The sequence below is a fragment of the Dendrobium catenatum genome, unplaced genomic scaffold (assembly GCF_001605985.2).
Source record: "Dendrobium catenatum unplaced genomic scaffold, ASM160598v2 fragScaff_scaffold_390, whole genome shotgun sequence".
In the NCBI taxonomy this organism is placed as follows: Eukaryota; Viridiplantae; Streptophyta; class Magnoliopsida; order Asparagales; family Orchidaceae; genus Dendrobium; species Dendrobium catenatum.
Genome location: NW_021318852.1, coordinates 3773620 through 3791400, shown reverse-complemented (window position 1 = coordinate 3791400; position 17781 = coordinate 3773620). Strand labels below are relative to the sequence as shown.

Here is a 17781-nt window from a genome sequence, read left to right as displayed (position 1 = left end):
GCAGTTTTCTAGCACAAATATTTCTTTAATTATAAATTTTTTTTACTAGAAAGCAACAAGAAAGCCGTCCCAAACGCAACTGTAATGGCTCAATTGTCTTAAAAAAAACTTAAGCTGGTGGATTGGGGCGGCACAAATTTATTTTGAAAGTAGCAAAAATAAAATAAAATAAAATAGTGATCAAAAGTTGTCCCAAACCGAGCCCTAAGTTGTAAGTCGGGAGTTATATCTCCCATTTTAGTGATTATGGGTTTGAGACTATTTGAATTGCATGCTATTTTAAGATTATAGTTTGAGACAAGCAATTTTCTAGTAAAAAAACTATTTTTATATTAAAAAATTATTTTAAGAATCAATAAAATAGCTGCCCCAAATTAAGCCTTTATTAAAATACTTGAGATTTCAAAATCTTTTTAGAACGTATGTAAGTACGTTGCTGTTTGGTCTTTATTAATAACAGCCTTGATTTACATTGGGAAGTGATAATCCTTGACTACTAACATGGTATGTACTTAAATTCCAAAAAGTATAGAGTTTTTTATTATTTAGGATAGGAATTCAAATTTAATTGTTGTTTGTTTTTTTTTTTTGTTTTTTTTTTTTGGGGGGCAGGGAGTGTCGGCCTTCGGCCATTAATCTCCCTGGTCGATCTAGCATGCAACCCACATCAATTTACAGGGCCGACACTTAAGGCTGTCACGAAGCGTCGAGTGGATTCGAACTTGGGACCTGGCCTATGGCCAGCCAAGTCTCCACCACCGGGCCACCCCGCGGTGGGTAATTGTTGTTTGATTACATCCAAATTTATTGAAAGATAGTGTTTTGCCTTTTATTTAAAACAAAGTTAATAAAAAAAGTTCTATTTCATATATCAATTTTTGCACATATTTAATACAAATTAGATGCTATCTAATTCAAAATTTTGACAAATATTTAATAACATTAAATCAATCAGCTAATCAAAAAGTAATATTTTTTAGGTATAGGAGAGATTATTATCGTGCAGTTATCGAATTGTTCGGAGGTCAAACATGATGAGCTACATTAGCTTATACATAACGGTATACAGTAATGATGCATAGCGTATTGGTGATATAGAATATTGATCCGCTTCTGAATGGCATCTGATGATGACGCATAATAATTTTGCTAGAACTATCTACTATTAAATTTTATTATTTAAAAAAATATTAAGCCTTGCAAAAATTACAAAAATATGTGATGGGCGTTAAATGATGTGGTCCACATGGACCTCAGGTGATGCCGCGGGCGTGCAAACTGACAAATTGTTTTAATTCTTGCTAATTTAGTCTAATGGTGTGTAATATTTTTTGTTTTTTTCAGCTATCGAAGCTGTTCCGTCGTTCTCTCCGTGGAAGTGAACTCGAAACCATTTCAACGTTCTTAGCCTTCTCTCTTTCTCTCTCTGAGTTGGTATTCGTAGCCGGACGCCTTCTTGGTTCTCCGTTAGTCCGTTGTCTCCGGTCGAACGCAAAACGTAAAGGTTTGCTGGCTCGAATCTTTCTGCGATCATGTTCTTCCAAATCTTTTGTTCTTCCACCCTTATTCGATTATCGTGGTGTAGGTTTTGGATCAGCCGGCAGCGAAGATGGGTGGTGGAAAGTTGATCTCGGTTCACCCTGAAGAGCTTACCTTCGAGTGTAATTTCTCTCCATTCCATTTTCTCTTTCTCTTCCCCAATCAAAAATATACTTTGTATCTTTTGACGATGATCATGTTGACTAATATTGATCTCAGTCGAGCTGGAAAAACCGGCTTATTGCAATCTTAAGATTGTCAACAACACCGAGCACCATGTCGCCTTCAAGGTCAGAAGGACCTGGAATTTGTCGATTTTATTTTCAGCAATCAAAACTTTCACTTTGCATTAAAAAATTGATAAAATTGGGGATTTTTTAAATTTGTTAGGTCAAAACCACTTCTCCGAAGAAGTATTTCGTGCGGCCGAATGCCAGCGTGGTTCAGCCTTGGGATTCATGTACCATAACTGGTTGTGATCCGCATTCTGCTTATTTTTTTCTATATTCTCTTGCCTTATTTAGACCCGTTTTGCTGATTTATTTTGGATTTCTCCTTTTTTTTTTAATTGTAGTTACTCTTCAAGCTCAAAAGGAATACCCCCCAGACATGCAGTGCATGGATAAATTTCTACTTCAGAGCACAAAAGTTCAACCAAGTATTGATATTGATGAAATCCCTCCTGATACGGTGCTGAATCTATGGTTTTTTTATTTGATTTTATCTTTTTTTTTTTAAGTAAGAGGCTGGTTGTTATGCTCTTTGTGGTTGCATGCAGTTTATCAAAGATGGGGAGAAGGTGATTGAAGAATGCAAGCTTAGGGTGGTTTATATTTCCCCCCAGTCTGGTCATCTAAATTATGAGGGGTTGTCAGGAATTAGTTCAGCATCTATGCTTTCTATGAGAGGTTCTGATGTAAGATACTCTGTTTCTCCTTCTCCCTTTTTGGGTTTCAGATAACTTGTAAGGAGAATGATTTTTCTTCGGTTTTCTTGACTTTGTAGATTGTCAGGAAGTCGAGCTTTGAAGAGGTGAATGCCACCTCTCTTATCCTACCACTGGTTTACATATAATTCGTCTTGTGAAGTTCTTTTCCTGCTTTTTCATGCATGAAATGAACCATGGTGATGTGATGAATCACTTTGCTTTGCAATTGTGAATGCTTTTGTCTTTGAACTTTTTTTTCTTCTTTCAATTGCAATAAAAGGCTATATTTACGCTTTCTAGAGATTTACTATCAGAACTAAATCATGTAATTTAAACTACAGTATGTTATAACTTTGATTAGTGGTCAGCGCCTTATTTCCCTTTAACCAAAGTCATATCACTCACTTTAGTATGTTATCCATGCATGGATAGACTTCAAGTCGATTCATCATGCTGGGGAGGTGCTGATGTGAAAGCTTCGGAAGTTTTAGCTTTGAATCAGCACTAGTTGTAATTGAATTAGTTACTGGGTAATCATTGGGACTTGGATATCCCTCTAAAAGTTGAAAAATTATTTTGTACGGATGCCGAATGCCGTCCGACGATCAATCAGAATGTGCCACGTCACCCTTGCTCGCTACCACGGATCAGTACTGCTCGGTACCACTGATGTGGCTGCACCTGATTTGCCTCCGAACATGGAGCTACGTCCGGCATCTTCACATAATAATTTCTCTAAAAGTTACCCCTGGCTTAAGTTTTCAGGAAGTATAAAGCTACAACAAATAGAAAAATAAAGGTGTGGTCCAACTTATCTTTGTCCTCTCTCGGCATAAGCAAACTATCACACAATGTTATCAAAAACTTTGGGTGCTCTCAAGGCGATATTGCTATCTAATGCCCAAAGTGCTAGAGTGCCACCCTTGGTGCTTACTGAAGGCACTAAAAAGGAATGTCCATCTCATTTTAATAAACATTTCTACATTACTGATTCTAAATCTTAGCTAAATAGACTACCTTAAAAAAATTTCTCAAAAGAAACATTTAAATAATTTCAATGGTTACACTATTTATATTTCTAGCATTCACAACCTGGAGATAATTTGATTTTCACTGTTATATTTTTCATCTTCAATCACTATCCATGCTTTCTTCTCTATTGATGGATTAGAAAGTTTTATGGACGCCTAATTTTCTTCTTTAAGGTTTACTATTTATTTATTGAAGCTTTTCCACATATATTTGATATAACTTTCTTGTTTTTAGTGCGCATCCTTTGCTTCTTCAGCTCTTAATGCTCATTTCACAGCACCAAAATATCAAATTTTCATCATAAAAACTAGCTAATTCTCCAAATTTAAAGTATATATTAACTTCTATTTCTCCAATCAACGCAAGGCGCACTTCTTATTGTTTGATGCTTCAAGCCAAGGTGCTCGCCTAGCCAAAACCTCATTAATGTTTCTCATTGAGGCCCATGGCCTGCCTAACCGAGCGCCCCAGTTTCCTTCATATTACCTTTGATCTGTAATAGCATGGTCAGAAACTTCTGAATCTATATTTTCATCCTATCTAAGCCGTTTATTTATCTTTCATCGTTGTGATGTATGTTCAACCATCAAAACAAATTAATTCATTGATTCTTCTACAGGTTCTGATAAAATAAGCTTCAGAAATAATAACGTGTTTATTAATTGATCATCCTAACCCATCTTCCACATCAGACATTTGGAATGATCATGAACCTGTCTTTATTTTTGCAGATTCAGGCACTGCAGCGTTTGAGAGATGAAAGGGAAGCTATTCTTCAGCAAAATAAGCAATTGCAACGAGAATTGGTATTTTGCTTTTGTTCTCTCTTCTAGCCTTTGCTTCCAATGCTTATTTTGCTTTAAATTTATGAACTTCTATCATTTGAATCACATGCACTTTGTGGCAAATATTAACTTCAGAAAATTGAATTAAGCCTTTGGAGTTGAGAGCTTGAGCTTGTGGACTTCTCTCTGTATGTTAAATGGGAATTTTACAGTTTAACAAAGTGCACGGGTTAGGATTTGTTTCTTACAGGGAAAAATCATTAAGCCTGTGGCTTCTCATTCTCCTCAGAAGAAAAAATCATGTAAAAGTTCCTGTTATTACTTTGTTATGAATTAAATATTTATGTACTCATCTTAGGCTTCGTTTGGGATGGCTTTCTTATTGCTTCTTAAATCAGCTTTCTAGTACATAAATTAAAATTTTTTACTAGAAAATTATTTTAAGAAGCAGTAAGAAAGCCATCCCACATGAAGTCTTAGTCTTCAACTCCACGTAAGTTCTAACGAGCATACTTTTAGGGGCTGTTTGGTAGCAGGATTTAGGCGGGATTTGAGGCGGATTTGAGCGAAATCCAGCCAAACGGCCTAAAATGCAAATCCAAATCTCACGGCAAATGAAAGCCGCCTTAGACGGAAATTTCCACCTTTTTGTGCTAAATCCCGGATTTCCGAAATCCTGTTTTTTGCTGGATTTACGAAATCCTGTATTTTGCCGGATTTATGAAATCCGTTGGCTCTAAAGGAAAATTTGCTCGTTAAATATATTCTATAGCCAAACGGTTACATGTGATTTAATAGGATTTATCATGAATGTTACCAAATAATTTTCGGGATTTAGGCCTCTCAAGATTTCCGCAATCCGGATTTAGCGGATTTATGAAATCCTACTTAACTTAAATCATGGATGCTACCAAACAGCCCTTAGATTGATATGACCAAAATGCTGATGTGTTCCTTGGATGTCTTAAAAAAAAATAGTTTTAAGCTCATCTCTTTTTATCTGATTCCTGACATAAATGTTCTTTGCCTTAACTTTATTAATCGTTGTTTTATGCTATTATGTTAAAGTTTTAGAATGCTTTCCTTATGTTAATCAGAGTTAAACAAATGCATCTTGAATTTCTCATAATAATTAAATATTTCTTCTATCCTCTATAATTTTCTTATTATTTGTTATATATTTCAGGAATTGCTAAGGAGACTTAATATTCGCCAAAGTAATACAGGCTTTTCTTTAACATTTGCTGCTTTCGCTGGGCTCGTTGGACTATTGGTTGGCTTTATACTAAGCATTGCGCTTTCTTCCTCATCTACTGAGCTAAAAACTTTGTAGGTTGGCTTTACTGCAAGCTCATAATTAAGCTTTATGCATTTTATAGCTCTTAAAATGGTTTGTTCGTGCCTTGTTCCTTCTATTTTCACATTGTTTCATTCCTTTATCTGTTCTTGTGCTAGAGAGATGTGCTTAGAATTGTGGGATTCACTGTAATATTATTTTCCTTAATTTTTGCTCTGATTGAGCTGTGAGAGGTGAAAAGTTTGCAATTTCATGGCCATTATTTCCATTTTTTTCATCATTTTATATATGTTTCATACATTGATGAACTGCTAATAATATGCTCATAAAATACTATAGTGATAATAATTTTGGTTGTTTTTTAAAATTGAAAGATTATGATTTTAATTTGGTAGAATTACATGTCACTTTTTAAATATTGGTATACTATAGACAAATATCTGACTTGTATCTTTCTAATTTTGTTATTAATAGGTAAATTTGAAATTTAAATAATGTCCGATTAAATTATATTGTAGTGCAAAATAGATTTAATGATTTTATTATGAAATAATTTATATTAGGATATATTGACTAAATTTTTTTTAATTTTAACATTTTATTTTAATTTGAACTTAATTAGCATGTTTGAGCTAACTCTTGAATCCATTTATCATTTTATGAAAAAATAAAATAAAACATGAAATGAATTACCATAATAATATAATATTGGAATAAAATTATGAGAATGATAAGAAAATATTGAGAGCGAATAATAATTTTTTTTAAACGATAAAGTTAATTACTATATATTTCAAAAAAGGTGAAATTTAAAATAGTCATCAGATTATTTTAATTGTAGAGTATAATGTTATAAGACATTAGCTTTTAGCGATTATATTATAATTATGAGGGATAGTTTTGAATTAATTTTGTATAGATTAGAGGTTAAGGTTTCATTTGTGATAGATTTTTTTATTGTTTTTTAAAATAGCTTCTTTTATAAAAAAATTAGTTAAAAAGTTTTTTTGCTAAAAAATTATTTTAAGTAGGAAGAAAATTATTTGAACAAAGCTTAAATTGGGATAACATGATATTTTAGGATTAAATTAATTATATACGAATAATTTGGGGGTTTATTTTGAAAATGTTTGAAAAAAAAATATAAACTTTATTTTTAATTTATCAATATTTAATATTTTGGAATAGTAATAAAAAAATGCAGACGAAACTGAGTGCCCGAAGATTCTGAGTCAAGGAAATACGTGGAGGTTACCGTAAATAGGTGAGCGGACTCCACTCGGATTTTAGCAAGCTCTTGCGTCGTCTTCTTTCACTCCATTGCTTCTTTTCCACGCCACAATGAACATAATCTTACCCACGGCTTCGCCTACGATCGCTCACTTCTCTCTCGTCGCCGCTTCTCTATCCTGCTTCCCTCACCTCCGACAATTCTCCACCGTCTTTCCCCCTAAATCGAACCTCCTTTCATCATCCCTTTCCTCGCCCTTGAGCCGATTCCCAACGTCGATGAATTGGCTGGGGAAGCTAGGTTGGTTAGGGTTCGGAAATCGGGCGGGGCTCTCATCTATGGACACGTCATCGGCGGCGATTGCTCAGGGTCTGGACGACGACGTGCCAGCGCCGGGGCAGCAGTTTGCACAGTTCGGCGCCGGATGCTTCTGGGGCGTCGAGCTCGCTTTCCAGAGGGTTCCGGGCGTTACTAACACGGAGGTCGGTTACAGTCAGGGGCTGGCGCATAATCCGACTTACGAAGATGTGTGCACAGGGACGACGAACCACGCCGAGGTCGTGCGAGTGCAGTACGACCCCAATTCATGCCGTTATGAGGATCTGCTTGATGTTTTCTGGGCACGCCACGATCCTACTACGCTCAATCGCCAGGTAATTTTACTATTTTTTTTTTATTTTTGTTGTTGAATCGCTTGACATGCTGCTCAAGTGTCCAATTTGTCATTTGGGTAATTTGGTTGAAGCAATAAAGTGAAATTTTGGGAGTTCTCTAGAGTTTGAAGGAGTGAAACATGAAATGTGTAATATTTCGAATTTTTAACTATTTGAAATCTGGGAAACATGGGTTAGTCTTGCTTTTGGAATTGGTGGCTGTGTTTCGAACTGGTAGGCGACGGTTGATGAGTGTTTGTTTATCGGTTAAATCACACTGTTTTTTAATAAGGTTTGTCTGATGTATATAATATGTCTTCATTTAATGTGATTGATACTTTCGATTTTTGCCATCAGCTTTAACTCTGTATTGAAAACCTGTTCAATTTTTTCTGCACGGAAGAATGTAGTTGCAAAATATCATTCAATGAATAAAATGGTGGTTGCATCTCTTAAATTCAATATCTAAGTTATCCATCCAACTCTCATAAGCTGAGGGGATCTTGGCAGCATGTTGAAGTGTTTTAAACTAAATAAAGAAATATGGTCCATTTATCCTTTTAGCATAACGAGGTGTGTTATTTCTCCTTGACAAAAAGTATGCGAAAAATATGATAGAAGGAACAGCTATCTTTCTACTTCAACCTTGTGTAAATGAAGCAGTTTTAATGTGCCTGTTTGATTTTTGTCATCATGTTGTGCATAATAACCCCACGTAGTGGGATAAAGGCTTGATGTTGTAGTTGTTGTTGTATGTTGTGCATATTTTGTTATAAAAAAATTGGTTTTTGGAAATCTCTTATCATATCAGAGGAATGCCAATGCCTCCAAAAGGACATAACCTAATGGTTTTAAATGCATATTTTGTCCTTAAATGTTGGGTCATGACTGTTTGACTTGAATGAAATTGACGTGCAATCAATATATCTGTATTATTTGCATGAACCCTTTCTTTTGAAAGCTTTAACGAAACTAAAAAATACATTGTTGTGGACTATTTTCTAATGGAGGGTTATGTATGCCACCTTAATCATAAGTATTTATAAAATCTAACGCCTACCTCAAAACATGAATTATCAAATATGGGGATTTACGTGTGTCACTATCAAATTGTTGGAAATTTGATGAATGAAAATTATAAATATGAGTTGGGGTTCTGTTGTGATTTTTGAGTTTTGGTTGGTATTATTGAAAATGAATGAAGTTGTTTTTTTAGTTTTATGAATGTACAAAATTTGTGTTAGACATGTAACTGCCCCTATATTTTCAATGAGATATTTTGACTGAATTCTTAATTAGATCATGGACTTTGTAATGACTAATGAACTTTCTAGAAGTTATAAGTTATATCTTTAATAAACATGGTCATGCATTTAAGGAGATCATGAGTTCATGGGTCAAACTTCTTCTTTTTCCGCAATGGAAGAATGAAATTTGGAAATCTAATGTATTACTTGGTTTATTTTGTATCACTTCCTTTCTGAACCGTTTGGGGGTTGCAACTTATGATATTTAAGCTGAAGAAAAATTAAGTAGGCCATCAAACTTTTTTTTTTGGGTAGTCATTTATTTATGATAGGAAAGTCACTGCATGCATTTTATTCTCTCAGCGCATTTCCTTGATCCTGATTGTTTTAGTTTGGCTTTGTAATTTTTTTTCCAACCATTTCTATTAAGCGTTGCACTTGTGTTAATTCTAGATGAATGATCAATGACTTCTAACCATTTGAAATCTTTGGCCGGACATGCTATCTTTTATTTATGTGTTTGTCCCCTTGCATTGCCAGTGCTTCTTGTTACACATGATGTTACCATCATAGAATATACTATATAGCATTACATTTTTTTTGTTTTATCATAATGGTTGCATCCCTTCTTCTCTTACTGGAAAAATAACCTTCAGCAAAATGAGAATTAAAAAAATTGTAAAAGGCTCCAAACCAAAATTACTTGGTTCGGTAAGATTGTTTTGTCTAAGTCTATGACTAAATAGAGATAAATAGTCACCATAATTGACAAGGATATTATAATTTTCCTTTTCATTCAATCCTTTAAATATTGGGAAAAAAAGGACCAAACAATAAAGTAAAAGATTTAGATGATTTGATATAAATAATCTTGAGTTATAGTCCCTATTCACGGCAACGAGATATCTTATGGCACCGCCAATCTTACCTCCGACTCAACCATACTTTCTCTCGCACCATCACATCTATTTCAATGCCACCACAATTGTCTATTACATTAACACACTTGCACAACACGGTGGAAGTTCATTGCTAGCACCAACAAAAAAGCTAACCAATGTTTTTTTCTATTTTAACTCCAGCTTCAACCTATGCTTCTCTCTGTATTCCCTTTTTATTTCTATGTATAGGAGAACCATCTATATCTTGTCTTATCTACAAAACTATTTATACTTCTTATTGTCAATTGTCATAGTTTCCTCCATTTTTTGTTCCTATGCCCTTTACTTTTCACTGTATCATTTTTTACGAAGCTTTTTCATCTTTTAAGAATATCAAGTCATCACTTTTTTAGAAAGTAAACATATGATTTTCTAGTGGAGTCACCAATGAAGGTGACATAGTGAGGCAGTAGGGGATATAATTGGGGATGGTTTCCAAACATGCATAAGCTCTAATTGTTTTGTTTTGGTTTGCCTGCAATACCTGAGAAAAACTAATCTTTCTATATTTTCCATGGATAAAATCCTTAATAAATTTTTCAAATTTGAAAATCTAGCACATGTTTGTTTGTGTTTGTGTTTTATGCTTTGACAAATAGACACTTAAATTAGGAAATATTCTTGTTTTTATTCTTCGAAGCAAGTTAGCTTTTCTAGAAATTTAAATATATAATTAGGTGTTTTCATTTGTTTCCAAAACATATATTATGAAAATAAGAAACAAATGGACATCCAAACATGCTTCTGTTTTAGGTATAAAAAAAAAAACAAATACAAAACACGACCAATTTGTCCTTAGCTTTTAACATAAAACTCTTATTTCTTTCTCATTCATATGTCCCAACTTTTGATGCCATGTCTATGAATTAGGGTGATCTTTATGATTGCTCATATTTTACCAGATTCTATCATCATAACACCCTTGCTAAACTTTCTAAAGTCAGTGTTGAGGTTGAGTTACCCCTTCTTTTTAAACTAATAGAGATCAAATTTATATTCATTTCAATACTTACATATAATTCTATTAACAATTTTGTTTTGAATGTCACCAAGTCTCACTATATTAAGTCATAAGTAAGATTTTCTCTTGATGTTCTTCAAAATAGTTAGACATGAGCTATTTATGTTATGTCGAGTGAAAATGAGCACTTGTGTCCAGATACAAAGACTCTATAGGATTGCCAACAGAAAGGATTAACCCATTTTGAAGCTCTTTTGTGGTAACATTCATTTACACCTTTTTCCTCTTTTCTTATTTGGACAATTATCTTTTGTGCCAACCTTTCTGCATTGCTAGCATGTGTCACTATGGCTTTTGGATTGATTTTTTATTTATTTTGTGTTGAATTCTTCTTTAGACTTATGTGCTTCAATTATACCCACTTTTTGTATTTCTTCTTTTACATTCAATGTTCAAGTAGTGTCATTAATAGGAATAATTCAGCAACACAAATTTTGAGCTTTGATTATCCATATCTTTTAGTTGAATTTTGTGATATAGAAATTAAAAGAAAAAGAATTCCAGCTTAACACCTCTCTCTCTCTCTCTCTCTCTCTATGTGGCTGAGAAGCATACTTCTTCTAGGACTGTTGAAACTAAATTATGAGCATATGCAAAATTTTAGTGAGATAAAGATGCAGTTCTAGATGCTGAAATAGTTCTATCATTTTGTCTGCCATTCTATGCTGATTTCCCAGGTGGAATGCATAATGATTAATGCACCAATGATGGGGTAAATTATTCTGTGCGGATGCAGGCCAACCAGAATGCGCCACATCAGTAGTACCGAGCACGGTACGCGCCTCGATACCGTGCTCGGTACTGCTGACGTGGCACATTCTGGTTAGCCTCCAGACGGTGAACAACATTCAGCGTCCGCACAGAATAATATCTTGCAATTGATGAAGTGTTTTGCCCTATGATTTATGCATTTACATGTGAATTTCTTCTGAAGAACCTTAAATCTGAATATCTGATTACCATGCATTTCAAGCATTGGCTTTAAATCTTGCAGATTTGGGCTCTACTTACAATCCACGCTGCTTTTATCTTAGGGGAAAATAATATATAGGATTCTCAATTGCTCACTTTTCTTTCCAAACTGATAATTCTTATCATTTTTATCCTGTAGGGTAATGACGTGGGGACTCAATATCGTTCTGGGATATACTACTACACCCCGGAGCAGGAAAATGCTGCCAAGGAATCTTTAGACAGGCACCAGACGACATTGGGCAGGAAGATTGTCACAGAGATTCTTCCTGCAAAGAAATTTTACAGGGCAGAGGAATACCATCAACAGTACCTTGAAAAAGGAGGCCGCTTTGGTTTCCAGCAATCTGCCTCAAAAGGCTGCAATGATCCCATTCGCTGTTATGGCTGACGTTTTTTATAATAAAGATGTTCCTATGGTATCAAAAGCTTGTTCCTTAAACTATTCGACCTTTTAAATAGGCGTCTTTTATTTTGTTCAGTAATTCCTTCATAAATTTAGCTTCTAAATGTTTGCTTTTATGCAAGGCTTGTGCATTCCTGTATTTTGCTGATGTATATATCATGTCTGATTTGTAGTGAAGGAGACTAATGCTGTTATGGTTGATGCTTGTTTTATAGATGCTCATACAGTATTCAAACTCTTAATGCTTAGTGGTTCATTTAGAAAAATTCTTTGGATATTGTCTTAAGTCTTAGGCTTCGTTTGGGACGTCTTTCTTACTGTTTTTTAAAGCAGTTTTTCAATATAAAAATTTTAATTTTTGTATTAAAAAGTTACTTTAAGATACAATAAGAAAATAGTACCAAATGAAACCTTAGTACTTAGAATATTTGGCTTCTAGATTTAGCTTCTGGAATTGTATGTTGCTCGTAATTGAAACATGGATGTTACAATTTTCCATTTGTCTATGATGCACCATTCAAATTAGGACATCAAGATGTTTATGTTTGCATATGTTGTAGATAACATGTATGGTATTAGAAGACCATAGAGTAATAAAATATTAATTGAATTTTAGACTTTGTTTAGGATGGCTTTTATATCGTTTTGTAAAGCTATTATTCAGTATAAAAATATATTGAAAATAAGGAATAAGTAATGATCTAAAATTGTTTCAAATGAAGCCTTAGTGTTGGTTAGAGTCTAATACAGATTTTTGTTGCACTAGAATTATTTGATTAGATAATATCCTAAATGCTTACTGATGCAAGACTAAGCGAAATAAGTCATGTAAATAGAGATTTATGCTAAGATAACATCAAAGGCAACAAAATAAATTTCATAAAATATTAAGAATAATAAGAAAAATTGAATTATTAGATCATGTGATAGTAAGAAACTAACAAGTAAAGGCTAAATAATAATAAAAGGTGAATCAATCTAGACTAGCTAACATGGTTGGCACCAGTCTAACATTTAATTAAGAGACTAGCCACTATAATTTATGTTTGCTCAAATTTAAGTAAAACTTGGCTGATTAATCAACACATATGAGATGATGCTACTATAGATGAAATAATAAGACCAATATTTAGTTAGATGAAGAACAAGAAAGGATTTGGTACTAAATCGTCCAAGCTGAATACCATAATTTTTCTTCTAATCGTCCAAGATGATCCACAATATCGTCCTGGATGACTTGCACATTTTTTGTACTAATCATTCTAGACTATCCTAATATCGTTCAGGACTATCAAGTCAAATTCTGCACATCATACTGGACGATCCTGCGATCGTCCAGGACGATTCTGGGCACCGAAATTGAGTTTTTAGGGTTTTTTGAAGCTCTCTTTTTAAGCACATCGTACGGGATGATCCTGTGATCGTCCTGGATGATGTTTCGCGTCGAAATTGAGTTTTTAGGGTTTTCAGAAGCTCTCTTTTTATACATATCGTACGGGACGATCTGGCGATCATCTTGGACGATAATGTCGGTTTTGCAAATCTATTTAAAGACCTCTTACTTTCTCATGAAGCGTGTCTTTGGAAGCCATTGAAGCTTTGTTCTTTTGGAGGAAACTTAAAGAGAGAGCTTGAAAGGGAGAGAGGAAAGGGTGGAGTTTGAGAGAGAAAGAAGATCCTTTGAAGGGGTTTCAAGGGAGCTTTGAGGGGGTTCCACACGGTTGCTCCGGCGAGCTTGCACCTTAGTACCATCAAATTCAAGGCATATCTTGAGGGAAGTTTTGGGAAGAAGCTCATGAATGAGAGGAATGAAATCTTTGATGAAATGATGGCTAGTTCCTCCTTGGCTTGCCCTTGAAACCTTTGATCTTTGTTGAATTAATGTTCTTGTTATATTAGTAGAAGCTAGGTTTCCTTGGAGAGGTAGAATAGTGGGGAGGGAAAAGAAAGTTTCAGCTAGATGAGAGTTTGGAAGTGGAGAGGTTCACGATTTTGGGGTTTGGAGGGGTAAGCTAGGCCGGGTGCACTGGGCGGAGGAGGGGAGGGATGATTTGACCGATTTTAATGGCTTGAAAAGGGAGAAGTCAACTTGGAAGTAAAGAGGTGAGGTTGGCTTTTTTGGGAAGAGAAAGGGCTAATGTGGCTTGTTTGGGAAGTGAATTAGTTGGCTTGAGAAAGGAAAAGTCAGCTTTGGAGGTGAAGAAGTGGGGTTGGCTGCTTGGAGAAGAGAAAGTGCTGATGTGGCTTGCTTGGGAAAGGAAAATTTTAAAGCTATTGTGGATCTTCAAATGTCACAATTAATTGAGATAAATGCTCAATTAATGTAAATTTATTGCAAAATTGGAAAGCCCAAGTGTCAAGGGTGTTTGGGAGAAGGTAGAGATGGTTAGAGGGGAAGGGAGGGAGGTGGCTGCTGGTTGAGGACAACAAATTGCTGCATTGGTGGGAGGTTGTTTGGGTGGCTAGAGAAGGAGAAGAAAGAGATAGAAAGAGAAGATGATACCAACCAAGAGCTCACACGCTGTTGGGTATTTCTTTGCCTTTCTCCAAAGGACTTCACACACAAACTCAACTCAACAAGAGATGATGAAGCATATAACCATAAATTTATATCAAAATATTCATCATCAATACAAGAGAATAATGTGTCATATATATAGGCACCCAAACATGAAAGAAACAAAAGATAAGGTCTTTGGCCAAACAACACAAAAACTCCCTCAATTGAGGGTAAAATTGTAATAAAATAAATGATATCAGATAAATTTTTTATAACACATGAAAACTAAAAATATAAAAATTCAATTAAGGCTATAGATCTCCAGCCTCTACGGTGAAAAACCCTCCAAGCTATGATTTCCCCATCATTCTCCCGGAGTGGGAGAAAACTCGACCATGCCGGGTCAACTGTATGTGAACTCTTGTATAGCTCCAACAAATTCGAGTCGATCCTCTGCAACTCCTCATGCTTAAGCCATGCATTTTTGATCTCCAACTTATCCTTCCACCTAACCAAATATCTTCTTCTTCTTCCATCCTTAGTAAAAATGATTTCATCACTCAAAATGATATCAATTTTATTTGCTTGGGTTGAGTTGGGTAATTTGGGTAGTGGAGGTAGGCTAGGGTGCTCACTAGGTGGGTTCACACAAGGCTCAACAAAATGGATTCAGTGGGTTAAAATCAGGTCTCTCATATGCTACTAAATATTCTATATTAAAGGAGGGGCTTATGCTAAAATCTGAAGGAAGATCCACAATATAATCATTGCCATTAATTTTCTTCACCACTCCAAAAGGTCCAGCACTCTTTGTATGTAGTTTCCTAATAGCCTCTTTTGGGAACCGTTTCGAACAAATTCAAACCATCATTTAATCACCTACTTCAAAACTTCTGAACCGCTTCTTAATGTCAGCCTAAAATTTGTAAGTTGCATTGCTTTGATTTATCCTAGTTAAAATCTCTTTATGTAAATAATGCAAATGATGATACAGACTCATTAACTCTAGACCTAAGTGTAATATCAAAATCTGCTCCAAGATCGTCCAGGACGATCTGGGATCTTCCTGGGACGATCAGTTGAGAATTTGCTCCAGAATTTGCCCAGATTTGCTCCAGGTGTTTTTCTGTAGGCAAATCTATTATTATGTCTTAGAACTGTTAATGTAAAGAATTGAGAGTCAGTATAAAATCATTTCATATAACCATTTGTGGCATAAAGAGTTTCATTGTCTTCAAATTCATATTAATTTATTATTATTATAAATATTTTAACCTATGTTATTAATTTAATATTAGTCTGTTTATATTGAAAATAAGAAAAGTAAAATTGATGCAATTTTATGTCATTAAGCTAAAAAATCTCAAGAACCGAACTTCAACCCAATTTCAACGAAATTATTAGAGAAAGCAAAGCATCTATTTCACCCCTTACCATCCATGCTAAGAAAAATTATTATGTGTGGTGTTCAGATACGTTTGGAGGTCAATTCGAACACGCTATGTCACCCAATGCACACAATACATTTGAAGATGTGGCGCATCCAGATTAAGCTCCAGTCATATTAGGACATGCCGAACATTTTTCGCTATGCCATTTTTCGCTATGCCATTATTTAATTGAAAAATAAAGATTAGTTGGACAGTGAGATTTATGATGTTTGGTGTTGTTCGATGCAAATTGCAAAATTTAAAGAAAAAAAATGTTTGCTACTACTTCCAACTATAGATGAATCTATCTCCCCTTAACCAACAAAATATTCATCTTGTTGAGGTGACAAAACATCAAAAACAATACAACAAACATCAAAAATTAAAATGCATATTTTGACCGCATTTGCAAACTTCTGAATTTATCATTTGCTAAATATCGATATTTTGTTGATCAAAGCTCTGATTGAAAAAAAAAATCCGATTCGGTTAATAAAAGAGAGGTCCTCTTGCATAAACTTGCTTAAAAGAGTATTGGCTTGTTAGAGTTCATAGAATGGCGATATAAAATTTGGTGAGTACAAAAGAAACAGTCTCGAGAGCAGGCGAAGGGCATATCTGTTAAAGGTTGCTGGAGAGAAAGAGACTCAATGCAATAGCTCTATTGTTCTCCTTCATAGTGTGTGAACTACAAAGCCAACGCGGACATCGGACATCTTCCAGACTATGATGATCCATAATCTAATTTGGAAGAATGATTATTTTCTCTTTTAATAAATAATAATCAGAGCTATCTAATATCATCTTTTAGTAATACACAGCAAAAATATATTCTATAATTCATTTCTCCAAATATAATGTATATTACCATGGATCTACGCAATCATATTATAACTATTTTGTCATGTGTACAAAAGAATAACATAAATAAAATGAAACATTATATGAGAAATCTTGATAAGTTCACACTCATTATCCTCTGTCTTGACTTGAAATCATTTAACGACATATAATGAGCTAAAAAATCAAATAGGTGAACAAAACCTGCAACTGATTCAAAGCACTATAAAGAAGTAACATACATGTCAGGGATCAAATCATAAAAGTTGCATTCATATGATTATTGAATTACTGCAGAAACAGTAAAATTCACATATAGTGGTAGAATCTATAAATAGTAAAATATTGCGGTACGGAAGCCAATAAACAAGTATGAGTATTAAATCTATAAAACAATCGTGGTATCTGTTATACTAATTAGTACAAAAATGGGATAAAGCATCAAATCAAAACATCAGTAAAGATCATTGAAATTAAAGCAATATAGTAAAATCATATAAAAATGTATATATGCTATCCAGTATTCTATACCAGTATTAAATCAATATCTTAATATCATGCTCAATATATCATGTATATCACATGCTTAATGAATATATCATGCTTTTGTATTAATAAATCAGTAATATTGTTAATAATAAATCCATACAATAATATGAACGATGTCTCAATAATATTCATTTCAGTAGTCACACTAAACAAATAAGAATTCTAACTATCAAGATTTTTTCAGTATTGTATCAGTGTTAGTAAACCGTTGGCTCAATAAATAGAGTTGTCACTATTTATTTTTTGGTACAGTAATCATTCCATTATCACTCCTTAATGTATCATGTGAATCAGCAGAAGATAACACCAAACCACAATATTAAAATAAATCCATCAGCCCACCCTCATGTACAGTTTAATCAGTCTCTAATCAATGAGTTAACTAGACTTTATTTATCTTTTATACACAT

The 17781-nt window shown here is 34.2% G+C and overlaps 2 protein-coding genes across 2 annotated transcripts; both read left to right on the top strand.

Moving 5' to 3' along the window:
• Positions 1 to 62: 62 nt before the first annotated feature.
• Positions 63 to 5832, top strand: LOC110107795 (vesicle-associated protein 2-1). The gene is made up of 10 exons (XM_028694006.1): positions 63 to 773; positions 1345 to 1504; positions 1586 to 1661; positions 1759 to 1829; positions 1930 to 2011; positions 2114 to 2229; positions 2318 to 2455; positions 2545 to 2571; positions 4231 to 4305; positions 5471 to 5832. Exons 3-10 carry the CDS (start codon positions 1610 to 1612, stop codon positions 5615 to 5617), a joined length of 708 nt encoding a protein of 235 aa, XP_028549839.1. The 5' UTR covers positions 63 to 773; positions 1345 to 1504; positions 1586 to 1609; the 3' UTR covers positions 5618 to 5832.
• A 1031-nt stretch (positions 5833 to 6863) lies between these two features.
• On the top strand, positions 6864 to 12292 carry LOC110107794 (peptide methionine sulfoxide reductase A1). The gene is made up of 2 exons (XM_020838173.2): positions 6864 to 7465; positions 11786 to 12292. The coding sequence occupies exons 1-2, from the start codon at positions 6923 to 6925 to the stop codon at positions 12035 to 12037; spliced, it is 795 nt and encodes a 264-aa protein (XP_020693832.1). The 5' UTR covers positions 6864 to 6922; the 3' UTR covers positions 12038 to 12292.
• The last annotated feature ends 5489 nt before the right edge of the window (positions 12293 to 17781 follow it).

Excerpts from the sequence above, each read along its gene's own strand:
- LOC110107795 (XM_028694006.1), top strand. The coding sequence starts at position 1,610 with ATGGGTGGTGGAAAGTTGATCTCGGTTCACCCTGAAGAGCTTACCTTC. Across the intron at positions 1,662-1,758 it reads TGAAGAGCTTACCTTCGAGT|TCGAGCTGGAAAAACCGGCT; the intron begins GTAATTTCTCTC and ends TATTGATCTCAG. Across the intron at positions 2,012-2,113 it reads GGATTCATGTACCATAACTG|TTACTCTTCAAGCTCAAAAG; the intron begins GTTGTGATCCGC and ends TTTTAATTGTAG.
- LOC110107794 (XM_020838173.2), top strand. The coding sequence starts at position 6,923 with ATGAACATAATCTTACCCACGGCTTCGCCTACGATCGCTCACTTCTCT. Across the intron at positions 7,466-11,785 it reads CTACTACGCTCAATCGCCAG|GGTAATGACGTGGGGACTCA; the intron begins GTAATTTTACTA and ends TTTATCCTGTAG.